Source organism: Nansenia antarctica, assembly GCF_963989245.1.
Source record: "Nansenia antarctica genome assembly, chromosome: 15".
Classification (NCBI taxonomy): Eukaryota; Metazoa; Chordata; class Actinopteri; order Argentiniformes; family Microstomatidae; genus Nansenia; species Nansenia antarctica.
This window is the reverse complement of record NC_137685.1, coordinates 6,457,259-6,470,490: the sequence shown is the minus strand read 5'-3', so window position 1 is coordinate 6,470,490 and position 13,232 is coordinate 6,457,259. Positions and strand designations below refer to the sequence as shown.

The 13,232-nt window shown below is 41.6% G+C and overlaps 1 protein-coding gene across 2 annotated transcripts; it reads left to right on the top strand.

Moving 5' to 3' along the window:
• The first annotated feature begins 1,500 nt into the window (after positions 1–1,500).
• Positions 1,501–11,664, top strand: arl8bb (ADP-ribosylation factor-like 8Bb). 2 transcript variants are annotated; one of them, XM_080545700.1, is made up of 7 exons: positions 1,501–1,674; positions 4,851–4,931; positions 5,923–5,996; positions 6,286–6,379; positions 7,353–7,420; positions 9,861–9,931; positions 10,339–11,664. In XM_080545700.1, exons 1-7 carry the CDS (start codon positions 1,552–1,554, stop codon positions 10,386–10,388), a joined length of 561 nt encoding a protein of 186 aa, XP_080401826.1. In that variant the 5' UTR covers positions 1,501–1,551; the 3' UTR covers positions 10,389–11,664. The 2 variants fall into 2 exon arrangements, with proteins under 2 accessions (XP_080401826.1, XP_080401825.1); XM_080545699.1 differs by having other exon boundaries at positions 6,286–6,418.
• Positions 11,665–13,232: the final 1,568 nt, after the last annotated feature.

Here is a 13,232-nt window from a genome sequence, read left to right as displayed (position 1 = left end):
AGCAAGCACCGACGGACCTGGACGAATTCTGACCAGCCCGATAACGGCCAGACCACGTAATATCACAACTAGTTAGTATCTGGCCCAGAATATCACCCTATTTCAACTAAAATAAATATATTTTTTATTTTTTTATATTTGTCGGGAGAAAATACCCAAATGTGAAATCACAACTCTGTTGTGACGTCATCTCTGTTGTGACAGTCAGACATCAAAGTGGTTTTGATTTTTTTTTTAAAATAATGGCGCCGATTGCGTCACAGTGATGAGCGTGACGTCACGGGGCGAAAACGACATAAATAGCGGAGGTTCTCCGTTGTTCAGACACTCCCCTTACCACCATCATGCCCCGCAGACCAGCTCGCAGAACCTCCCGCCCCGTCCGTCGCCGCCGGCGCCCCAGGGTTAGCCGGAGGAGGAGGAGGGGAGGCCGGAGGAGGCGGTAAGACCGAGCCGGTAGGGGAGGCCGGAGGAGCCGGTGTTACTTTAAATCATTCATCCCTTATGGAGGGGAGAGTGGACGGAGGGGGCCTTCCTCACCCTCCCTCCCCCCTCCCAAGGGATGAATGATTTTCTGTAATTTTGCGTGTCTGTCTGTGCGCACAGAGCCACACAATAAAACCCGCATCAATTGGAGATCACCTGCTCTTGTCTTCACTGGTAACATATTATGCAGTTATGGAACTAAGTAGGAATTAGAATGGTAAAAGAGAACTGATAAAATATGAATAAAACATGAATGGAATAAAGTTGTAATTATTTTAATTATTAAAATAAGTATTAATAATAATAATTAATACTTATTTTAATTATTTATTTATTTTATAAATAAAATAATACATTATTATAAAGATAATTTTAAAATAATATAATAATACAGTATGACATCACAAAGACACGTGACAGGTCTCTTGAGCTGAGGGGAATGATTTGTCCAAAACAAACCTAACCAATTGTAACTTTATCGTCAATGACAATAAAGTTCAATCTAATCTAATGTAATCTAATCTAAATGAAAGAGCGGATGAATAGATGAGAGAGTACGAAACAATTAAGAGGTTATTCTGTGTGGGTTTTACTGAGTGGTTAGTCGAATGTATCGATTGCAAGTCGCATATTGCTCTAGCCGGAGTGGGCTTATGTTTTACCTGCATTTAAAAAAAGAAATGATTCGGGATGGGCTATTCTAGCAATATGAATATCGCCAATTCCACATTTGTCGGGAAATGACGGGTTCCGATGTGTCAAGGACATCGCGATCATGCTTACTGTAGATCTGACTCATCTTTGGATGAGTAGGCAATACAACACATTAATGGTGAACAGAAAAGTCCACCAGACCCCTCAGGGCAAGGTTGAGCAGGGAAGAACACAAGATCAGCTCGCCGTTGGACAGCCAGGGTCATATGACATCCGTACTTCCTGCAGACATTCACCACTTCACTTCTGCATTTCTCTGTCTGATCTGCCTGGAGGGGAGAAGGGAGTGATCTGATCTGCCTTAGCAATCGGCTATTTCCACAACACCCACTGCAACTCAACTTAATCAAGATGCTGGCGCTTATCAACCGGCTGTTGGACTGGTTCAGGACTCTGTTTTGGAAAGAGGAGATGGAACTGACACTAGTCGGACTGCAGTACTCCGGGAAAACCACTTTTGTGAATGTTATAGCAGTAAGTAGCCTACTGTTCATTGCACAAGTGTTAGTCAGCAGAAATGCTTGTGCATGCATGGTGGAAGACACCAACCCCAGGAACGTGGCTGTCTCGCTTTTCTCTGATCACAGCTTAGCTCGCTACTCACTAGCACAGCCACATTGACATGCATGGTCAGCTAAAGCTAGTTTGCTAACTTGGATCATACATCCTCAACATGCATGCATGGCAGCTGTCACTGATCATGGGGCTACGATTGCATGAATCATACTAGCACCTAGGTTCAGTTACTGTAGTGTAGTTGGACTAGCTATTGCAACAACATGTGCATTGTGCAATCGTATCGTATTTGAACTGCAGACATTTTCTGTTCAGGACAGATAGACGCCTACAAGATAACAGTTTTCCAGGTGTTTCTGTGTGCTTGCGTCACGTGACATTCTTCCTGTTAGTCTGAAGCACGTGCTGCTACTTTGTAAACAACCCTGCCTACGTCATCAACTGGGCAATCAACAATAATCAATCTTTAAAGTACATTTTACTCTTTATAATAATACAGGTGCAACTCAAAAAATTAGAATATTATACTTTTCAGAGGGCTGACATTTCTGTATTTAAAAACCTTTTCTTATTGATTTCATGTAATATTAAACATTTCAGAGATATTTAATTTGGGGTTTTCATAAGCTGTAAGCCATAATCATCAAATTTATAACAAATACAGGCTTTAAATATCTCGCTTTGGATGTAATGAGTCTATATAATATCCAAGTTTAACCCTTTAAGTAGAATTACTGAAATAAATGAACTTTTGCACAATATTCTATTTTTTTTAGTTGCACCTGTACATGTTCTGTTCAGGATAGATAGACGCCTGCAAGATAACAGTTTGCAGGGTGTTTCTGTGTGCTTGCGTCACGTGACCTTCTTTCTGTCAGTCTGAAGCACGTGCTGCTACTTTGTAAACAACCCTGCCTACGTCATCAACTGGGCAATCAACAATAATCAACAAGAATCAATCTAAAGTACATTTTAGGCAAGGCAAGTTTATTTGTATAGCACATTTCATACAACAGGGGCAATTCAAAGTGCTTTACATGCATTATTTAAAAATACAGCAAGAGGAAATACAAATTACAATGAATAAAAGCAAATAGATAAAACATTTAAAAAGACAATAGTTAATGGAAAAAAGACATTGATAGAAGTGTTTGTGTTTAATCATAACTGGTGCAAAACATGAAGGTTTTTTTAGCTTAGATTTAAATATTTTAAGGGTTTAGGGTTTACTCTTTACATTATATTTATATTTTATATTACTCTTGCACAGGCTGTTTTATGTAATATGTCCTGTTTACTTTCAAAAGGTAGTCTACTTTTTAGATTTCAGAGGTACGAACACTTTTGTTTTGCTTGGACTAATAACTGTTAGTCAATAGACTTAAAACTACTGGTAGTTTTTAAAATGGTAGGTCTTAAAAAAATATTGTGTTAGGAAATTGCGATAACATCTTTGTATCATACAACAAAACCGTTTTACTCAGACCTCGATGTTACTTTACTCTAACTTGGTTTACCTGTGTCTATTATGCAGCTATCCACATGACATTTAGACCAGACATTGGTATTAGCCTAACTCAATAAAACTACACAGCTAAAGAAATTGAGAGATGTTTTCTGTTGCACCAGTGGTATATTTATTGAAAATTACCAAGCAGTGCTGCAGCAGCTGGACCCAACCCTGAGGCCATCTCAGAGGAAAGGTCCCTCCTTCTTCAGTTTACAATACATTATATACTTTCACAAGACACAGAGTCTTTCCCCTTTTGGCCACTATGATGTAAGAGCTGAATGGCCTATTAGAATGTTCTAAAACTATGAAGGGAGTGTTGTCTTGTGTTAGACGTGAGAGTTTTTTTTTATCGTTCTTACAAACTCCTGGATTCATGGTCATCAGACAGTAGCTTACGATGGGTCGTATGTGTTCTTAGGATACAATACTACTGATAATGTGCATATTAAAACAGGAAAACTGATAAGATATGTAACATCATGACTTAAGCAGCTGGTGGTAGAGAATGAACAATAGGACCTTTGAAAAATATAGCCTATATCCTAACAAGCAGACTGGTCACCCCTCTCCATCCTTGGTGTATACTCATGGTGCCATTACCAGGCAAAACCTCAGTAGAAGTTCTGTGAATGCGCCCCGCGGTGGTGTAGCGGTCTAAGCACTGGCCGCTAGTGCATGCTGCCCACCGGGGCCGGGGTTCGTATCCCGGCTCGCCAGATCCAGATATGGCCGAGGCACACGGGAAGCGGCATATTGGCCGGCCGCTTCCGAGGGGGGTATAGGAGTAGTTCTGGACTAGGATCCGTCGCGCAACACCGCCCCCGTCTGGTGTCGGAGTAACGGTACTGGGCTCGAGGAGCCAGTCAGCCTAGTCTGCCTGGCGGCCTCCTCTGGGACTGCCGACCACGGGGTCGTGCGGCGGATCCTTCGCAATAGGCAGGGGATAATTGGATGCTAAGTTGGGTTAAATTGGCTACCAAATTGGGTGAAAAGGGGATAAAATCTGAAAAACAAATAAAAAAAAAATAAAAATAAGTTCTGTGAATGCATGTCATTGACCAGGTGGCCATGCAGGATGCCCCACCAAACCAAATAGATATCCTCTACACTGCTGTATGTCACAGATACTTTGTCCTTATTCCTCTTTTAGTTTTCACATCTGGGACCCTGAATAAGCTATTTTCATAAGCTTATGTGCCTATGTTTCTTAGTTGAATTTCCTTTAGAAAGCGGTGTAAGATAAGATATCTAAGATATTCAATCACTGTCTGGAATGTTGCTATTCTAACATAGTAGGCTATATGTTGTTTAAGAGGGCATTTTGAAAAATGGCCTTGCAGTGACATGACTAAATGTCAAATACAGAATCTCAAAAATGTCTAATCTAATCACGACCATAATTTAATATTTCATGACCTGTAATAGCCTGCAAGTCAGTGTGATCTAGATGGGAACAATGCTGTAGCAAAAAACAGTGCCCTATACAGCTGGGCCACCATCTTCCAAATGTGCAGTAGCCTTAATTTGGCTTTTTAAACCAGCCTTTCTAGTGTGGGTGTCTACTAACTGTATGTGGTTGATGTCGACACGTACTGACAACGGCTTCTCTTTTGTCTCTCAGTCTGGCCAGTTCAATGAAGACATGATCCCCACGGTTGGCTTCAACATGCGGAAAGTTACCAAAGGCAACGTGACAATAAAGGTAAGTCTGCCCTTAGCAGGTGGGGTCTGCCATTTTAAAGGGATAGTTCACCCTACATTTTTTTTTCTGCACTTATATAGCGCCTTTATCGAAAGCGCTTTACAACGGCTTCTAATTCACCCACACACACATTCACACACCAATGGCCGCAAGCTGCCATGCAAGGCGCCGGCCCGCTCACTGGGAGGGCTTTCACACCGGCAAAGAACCGTGCCGGTTCGTGTTCGCGTTTGGGAACCTCCGAACGTTGGCGCTGTCTGAGGTTTCCGAACGCGAACCGGCACGTTTCTTTGCTGGTGTGAAAAGCCCTATGGGAGCAATTTGGGGTTCAGTGTCTTGCCCAAGGACACTTCGACATGTTGCCTGCCTGGGGCTCGAACCGCCGATCTGCCAACCTTGCGATCATTAGACGGCGGCTCTACCTCCTGCGCCACAGCCGCACCTGTCATTAAATCATAATGGCTCTTTCACATACCTTAGAATTTAGATGTTGTCTGTTGACCACTAGTGACAACTGTGAAGCGCCTGTCATTCCATTTGCCACAGCAGCCAAGAGGGGTAGCAGGTTATCATGGATTCTCAATCTAGCGGCTAGCCCAACAAAATTGTCTGGATTACCTACCTAAATCTACTCATATTGTCATAAAATGTCATATGTTATCCATTCCGAACCTCCTTTTTCAGAAGCATGACATCGTTAATTTAGCTAATCTCAAATACATTTAGTCTCCTACGCCTTGTGTATTCAAAGTCCTGCAAGCTGTGTAGCTTCAGTGAAAAATAGTAGTTCATGTTTGTTAGTCTTTGGATAGTTTAAGTAGACTTATTCCGACAATACTGTTGGGATAGATTGATAATCCATGTTAAACTGCTAGCCGAAGCTATATGCTACCACGCTCAAAATTAAGATTTAAGGGTGAACTATCCCTGCAGTGCATTATCCACGCATACACTGTGTGTAGTGTTTACCATCTGCCTGTCACCTGTGCAGATCTGGGACATAGGTGGACAACCTCGCTTCAGGAGCATGTGGGAGCGGTACTGTCGAGGGGTCAACGCCATTGTGTAAGTATCTGTATCTGGGGCTGAAGTACAGCAGCTTGACACAGCCTCTATTCTGACACACAGTCTTTATTCATGCCTCTAAACCTAAATGTTTCAATCCTAATTCCTAAATGGTAAATGATAAATGGACTGCATTTATATAGCGCCTTTTTTGCTGCTCCAAAGCGCTTTACAATAGCCTCTCATTCACCCATTCACACACCCATTCACATACCAATGGCGGCAAGCTATGGATCTATATTGATCGATTTGAAAAAGCAGTCCTTGAACATGTTTTTTCACTTTTCAGGTACATGGTGGACTCAGCAGATCGTGAGAAGATAGAAGCCTCTAGAAACGAACTACACAATCTGTTAGACAAACCTCAGCTACAAGGAATCCCTGTAAGGCAACTCTTCAGTCATGTGATGGTGTCAGTCAGAGTGTGTGAACAGCAGCAATGTTTTTCTTTTGTTTTTTTTTAATCCACCTTGAGTTCTTCAGACCAATGTCTGTGCCCCTATAGCTTGGCCTTGACCCATGGCGTCACAAGTGTTGATCAACCTTGTAATTAGTCATCAAAACCACTAATGGTTTAAGTGATTCATTGGATTCAAGTGTTCATTTGAGCCCAAGCCAATATTTTGATTAGCTATTCGGTTGTTAAGTCGTGACGTGTTTCCGGGTCCAACGTTGGCTGAGGCGCTCTCTTCGAAATGCCGCAGTAATAATAATAATTCATTATATTTGTATAGCGCTTTTCCGAGGCTCAAAGACGCTGACAATATGGAGAAAAACGGGAAAGTGCTCTGTCCCTTGTTGTATGAATAGATCCGAGTCTAAAAAATGATTGAACTGTCATTCTACCGCTTTAGTGCACTGGTACTCTGGCGCGGGGAAGTTTTGAGTTGGACCCGGAAATTGCTAAAGGTCACGCGTGATGTCAGACTTGGCCTTGACCCATGGCATCACAAGTGTTGATCAACCTTGTAATTAGTCATCAAAACCACTAATGGTTTAAGTGACTCATTGGATTCAAGTGTTCATTTGAGGCCCAAGCCAATATTTTGATTAGCTATAAATGCCCAGCCAAGCATCTAATTGACATGACAACGTTTGACATGCTGACTCTGTGGCCTTCCAGCTGCAGTGCTGCAACACCCAACGACTGGCTGTCTTCTTTCCCCAACAGAGAAGAGCTCAATAGCCAAAGCACAGCAGTAATACAATCTTATAGATTATCTGTCCAGAGGGTGGGATGCGTCTGCCATGGAAGGGGGAAATGATTCTGCTGGGAACTGATTCACCGGTAGAGTCATTATTCAGCCTGGTCTTCATGACCTCACTGACCCCTCATGCTCATCTCTGTGTCCTCAGGTTCTCGTTCTGGGAAACAAGAGAGACATTCCCAACGCACTGGATGAGAAGCAGCTTATCGAGAAACTGTAAGAAACCCATGTAAAAAACGGTTAACATTTTCCCATGCATGACATGTATTGCTGCCATTCGGTCATCCCAGTAGCAGGTGCTGCTAGACTATCGTTACGTTATACACAATACTACCCGTGGAAGATTCATTTGTACAGAGCCTCTTATGGGACATAGATAATGTCACTTTTCCATCTTATTGGCCCCAAACCGTCGTTGGGAGATTACTGGTTACTTAACGGCCTCTGACTGATGTGACTCTTTGAAAGCTGCATGCTTTGTGTAATTGTGACGGTGAAGATTGTAATTGTTTTGCAACAGCTACTGTTTCATTTCAGAAGAGGCGTCCAGGTTTAGCTTTAATGAAAGCGGCAAAATGAATGCGTACTTGTCAGTCCATTGTTCGTTAAAGCTGTGGTTTTCCATGTCAGAAAACCCCCACAGTCACATGTCAGGTTCTTTGAGAGTGGTGGTCTAGTCTGGATAGTGAGTTGGACTCGTGATCGGAAAGTCATGAGTCCCGCCTGGAACACCACCACTAGTCTGCCTGTGAGTAAGGCACTGTAATCTCTCATTGTAAAACATTTTGGATTAAAAGTGTCTGCTAAATGGTCAATTATAATTAAAATGATTTTCATGGGCAAAATGGCAGCTCCGCTAAAGTGAAGCCAAAATATCTCGATTGCCCCCTGGTGGCTGGATGCAGTAGGTGTTAGGAGTCTGTTCACGCTGATATAGGCTAACAAACAGTAATTTTGTAAGAAAGTGAAAATATTAAACAATAATATACTAATGATGCCTAAATAAAATACATATATATATATATTAAAGTCCGGCTTAGAATAATTCTGCTTAGAATAAGTCATGCTTAGAATAATTCTGCTTAGAATAAGTCATGCTGTGCCCCGCGGTGGCGTAGTGGTCTAAGCACTAGCCACTAGTGCAAGCTGCCCACCGGGGACTGGGATCGAATCCCGGTCTCGCCAGATCCGGATATGGCCGAGGCACACAGGGAGCGGCATATTGAGCGGCCGCTCCAGAGGACTATTTCCGGACAAGGATCCGTCGTGCAACAGCGCCCCCGGGGTGCCGGAATAACGGTGCTGGGCTCGAGGAGCCAGTCAGCTAGTCTGCCTGGCGATCTCCTCTGGGGCTGCCGGCCACGGGGTCGTGCGGCGGATCCTACGCAATAGGCAGGGGATAATTAGATGCTAGGTTGGGTTCAATTGGATACCAAATTGGGTGAAAAAGGGATAAAATCTGAAAAATAAAATAAAAAAAACAAGTCATGCTTAGAATAATTCTGGCCCTTGCACAAATGTAATTGGTGACCTCTGCTTTAGACTAATTTAGCCAGGCTCGTAGCTGGTAACAAGACTTAGCATTCTTGACCTCTCTGCTGATGAAGGATGCTAGCGAGACTTTGCGGTGACGATCACAAACACAACCTTTATTTCCTCCGCAGTAACAAACACAACTCACGGCCTTATAACATAACACTCTTATGCTGTAATCATAATTATATTATATGTTATCTTCCGGTTCCTATCGCACACACTTGCGCTCCACCTCCCCAACAGAGCGGGCGTTTTAGTTGTTTACAAATCCTTCAATTAATATTTAAAATGTTTACATTTGTAATGTTTTATCACACATTACATTTTTTTATGCATCTCAATAACGTCAGCACAATGATTATAACAAACAAGGACCGGGTTTGCGGGCACACAAAAATAGTTTTCTCTCACTTTATGTCCATTAACATTGGATCCTTGGAATGAATTTCAAAAAAAAAATATTGATCTTGCTTTGATTGCTGCAAAGAAGTGTATTGCAATCCATTGGAAATCCGATTACTCTCCTACAATATCACATTGGTTAAATGAAATCTCTAGCTACATTCCATTAGATAAAATATACTATAATATAAGACATAAGAGTCAGGACTTTGTAAAAATATGGCAACCACATATAGATGTTATGGCAAGAAGGGCAGCTTCAGGTACTATTGTTTGATGGACAGTGTTTCTTGTAGGGATGCACGGTGATGTGAATAGCTGTTAATATCATAGCGCATCCCTAATGGATGTATTATTGTGTGTGTGTGTGTGTGTGTGTGTGTGTGTGTGTGTGTATGTAGGCATGTGTGTTTTGTCTTATTATTATTATCTTTTTGTTGTGTTGTCGTTGGGCGTTGCCGCACAATGGTGGGTGGGTGGGTGGGGGGGGGGGGGGTGGATACATGGGGGCGGGGAAACAAGAAAAAATGTGTTCAATTATATTGTAAAAATGTTTGAATCTTTGGAAACATAATATTAAAAAAAAATATATATAATAAAATAATAAAAAACATTGTATTCACTAAGCATTTAAGTAATAATCTTAACAAGCAAAAGTAGAAGAAACAGGTGCTGTTATGCTTTTGAAGGCACTAATCGACTTACTAACTTATTACAGGAACCTGTCAGCCATTCAGGACAGAGAGATCTGCTGTTACTCCGTCTCCTGCAAGGAGAAGGACAACATAGGTAAGGAACGGGAGGGAGTTTCCTCACGGCAACACTTAAAGCCTGCAGGGGTACAGGGTAATTCCTAACCAATCGTGACGTTAGAATTATAAGGTTCTATCTCCATTTTTGTCCAAATTGAGTTTTTTTTTACATAATCTGATCCATTAGGTGTTTATTAATGCCTGTGTGGTGTTATTTTTAAAATGTTGACATTTTTTTGTTAGTAATTAATACAAATACAAAGGTTCCATCTCACAAAACATAACGGAATGTAAAAACGTTGGCGCTCAATATCTCTGAACTACCCTAAACAGAGATAGAACCTTATCATTCTAAACTCACGCAATGACGGTCATAGCGAGTGTTAGCGTTTCTACGTCTGAAACGAAACAGTCATATCTTCTTTCTCCTCCTCTTCTCCTCAGATATCACACTGCAGTGGCTAATCCAACACTCAAAGTCCCGGAGGAGCTGAGAGTGGAGCCCAAATCCCTCTCCCCTCTCCCCTCTCCCTGCTCAAGCTCCCATGGTCATGGGGGTCCCTGTGAGTTATCAGTCCCACTGCCTGGGTGACGTAAAGCCTTCCACAGCCACCAGTCTGCGCTGTTAACCACTCACCATCTCCTACTGCCTCCAGAGCACTGCCACAGACATGTCACTTCCTGTACAGCACCGCCACCACCACCCTCACTGCATAGTCGAGTCATAGAGTTGTCACAATGCCTTGATGGAAGCATGGAAAGTGGACTGTCCAATACCCATCATGCCCCTGTCTCTGGTTTCGATGGAATCTTCTTCGCTCTTTATCTGTTATACGTCCATTCTTTGGGTTAAACGATTCGAACGGGATTCACACCTTGAAATATGAATCTCATGAGATGAGCAGATCCTGTCCAGTTCCTTCTCAGTGTTTGGTGTCAATGTTATTGTGTTTGATTGTACGTTTTAATGGATTTTTGCCAAAAGACAATTGTTGCTTGTTTGAATACACAAACTGTGACAGGCTATGATGTAAGTTAGTTGCTGTACTGGACGTTGGTCATATTTAATCATAATGTATTTTACGAAGTGACCTAAATTGAAGGGTTTACATGACAAATGGGAAGTATGATGGTACAAAAATGTTTTAGTTTGAGTTAAATCCTAAAAGGGGAGTACCTTCTGCAAGAATGTATTTGATTTCTGAAGTGAAATAGCATTCCAGATGAGACTATAACGAAACCCAGATATGCTCAAACTTTTTTTTAGTCTCACCGTGTTTCATGGTGCTCCTGGTACACCATTTCTCTTTCTGACATATTTTTCACTAAGATGACTCGGAGCAATCCCACTTCATCACTATCTTTATCACTATCTATCACTTTTGTAAATGTGCTTCAATTGCGGAAAGTGTTAGTGACGTTAATAGCACAAGGAGAAAATGTTGATGTTCTAAAACTTGCTAGGTGGAGGGTAAAGCGGAATCATGTTTCACTGTGGTCCTCAGTATTTTTCAGACTGTCTTAACTCTTGAGTCTCTTACTTGAATGATTTGTTTTTAAAGCCTCATCAAATGGATCAGAAAGCCACAAAGTGTTACTCACAGATGAAACCATGGTATATTAAATCAGCCCTTTCCTTGTAATCACTGTTCATGAATGTCTCTGATGGCTGAGGATATCTGAAGGCCTCTGCCTAGAGTACATCTAACATCGATGCCTTGTCATCTCTAAGCTTTTGCTTGAATTATGACTTTTGGGAAGCCTTAAGGGCTCTGCACACAGCGTGCGATTTCTGTTGCGCGTCAACATTCCATTTTGAAGTTTGAATGGAAGTCTATGAGAACATCGCATTTCAACACACACAGCCCCGATTTTAATCGCACGGCGAAAATTCGATTCCATTCATTTTGAATGGGACAAAGCACACGGCATGCGAGTTTTGTCGCACTGTCAAATTTGTGCTTTGTCCCATTCAAAATGAATGGAATCGAATTTTCGCCGTGCGATTAAAATCGGGGCCGTGTGTGTTGAGATGCGATGTTCTCATAGACTTCCATTCAAACTTCAAAATGGAATGTTGACGCGCAACAGAAATCGCACGCTGTGTGCAGAGCCCTTTACTATTTGCATTGCTGCACGCCTCAAGATGTCAGTTGGTTTGAAATGTTGACGATATTCCATTTAGAGGGTCATCAATTCCCTTTCATATAGACAACAATTCCATTGACAGACACATTATTCCAGATAATGTTCTCCAATAGTGACCTTACAACACATCATACATTATATTCTGTCCCTCAAATACACTTATAGTCCATAGACTTCTATGAATCATTCACTGCGCCCAGATGAATGTGAATAATAGTTTTGTTGTATTAGGATATCACTGCCTTGCTGTTTATGCTATGTGGAGGATATTCTGCCCCTCAACTGGTGTACTTGAGTTTGTTCCTGTCCTGTCCTCCAACTGGAAATGCTTAACATTCTTTTCTCTATTGTGTTGTATTAAGGTCATCTGTCTTTCTCTCTCTCTCTCTCTCTCTCTTTCTCTCTCTCTCTCTCTCTCTCTCTCTCTCTCTCTCTCTCTCTCTCTCTCTCTCTCTCTCTCTCTCTCTCTCTCTCTCTCTCTCTCTCTCTCTCTCTCTCTCTCTCTCTCTCTCTCTCAGTTGGACTATGTTTAGGGGGCTACGGAATAGGGGGGGCTTCTTACCTATATACTTATATTTTTTGCTGGCCACGCTCTTTTATTAAGATATGACAACATGGAAAGGAAGGCTTCTCCAATGTGAATGTGCATGTGCCACATGTGCAACATGTGCAGTATTTGTATATAAGAAGTTGATTTTTATTCAAGTGGACGCTCTTGTATGTTAATTGCCTTTTTTTCTGACTGCTCAATAAATTAGTTTTTATCTTTAACTATTATTAATTTCAACATGTCCTTTGCGTGTGTCAATCTGCTAATTTGTAGCAAAGGAATGACATTTCTCTGTAACATTAGGATATGCTGTATTGTACTCTTACATTCTAACTACAAGTACCAAAATAATTTGTGGGGCATAGGACGTAGCTATGTAATGGCAGGCAAAAATAATTCGAAAATTAGATCGTTTTCTTGTCCACAACATTTATTTATATCCCTGTCACCTTACTTGTGTCTACAGTATACTGATAAGTGATCAACTGGACAGGGGTGTAAGAACAAGTAGATAAAAAAAAAATCCCAATGACATGAATTCCCAAATAACCTTTTGTAATAGTCTTTAAGGCCATCATAATCCATTGTGTTTGTCACTCCTTGCTGGTGGTTGGGGACTATTAGGCTAGATTCACCCACA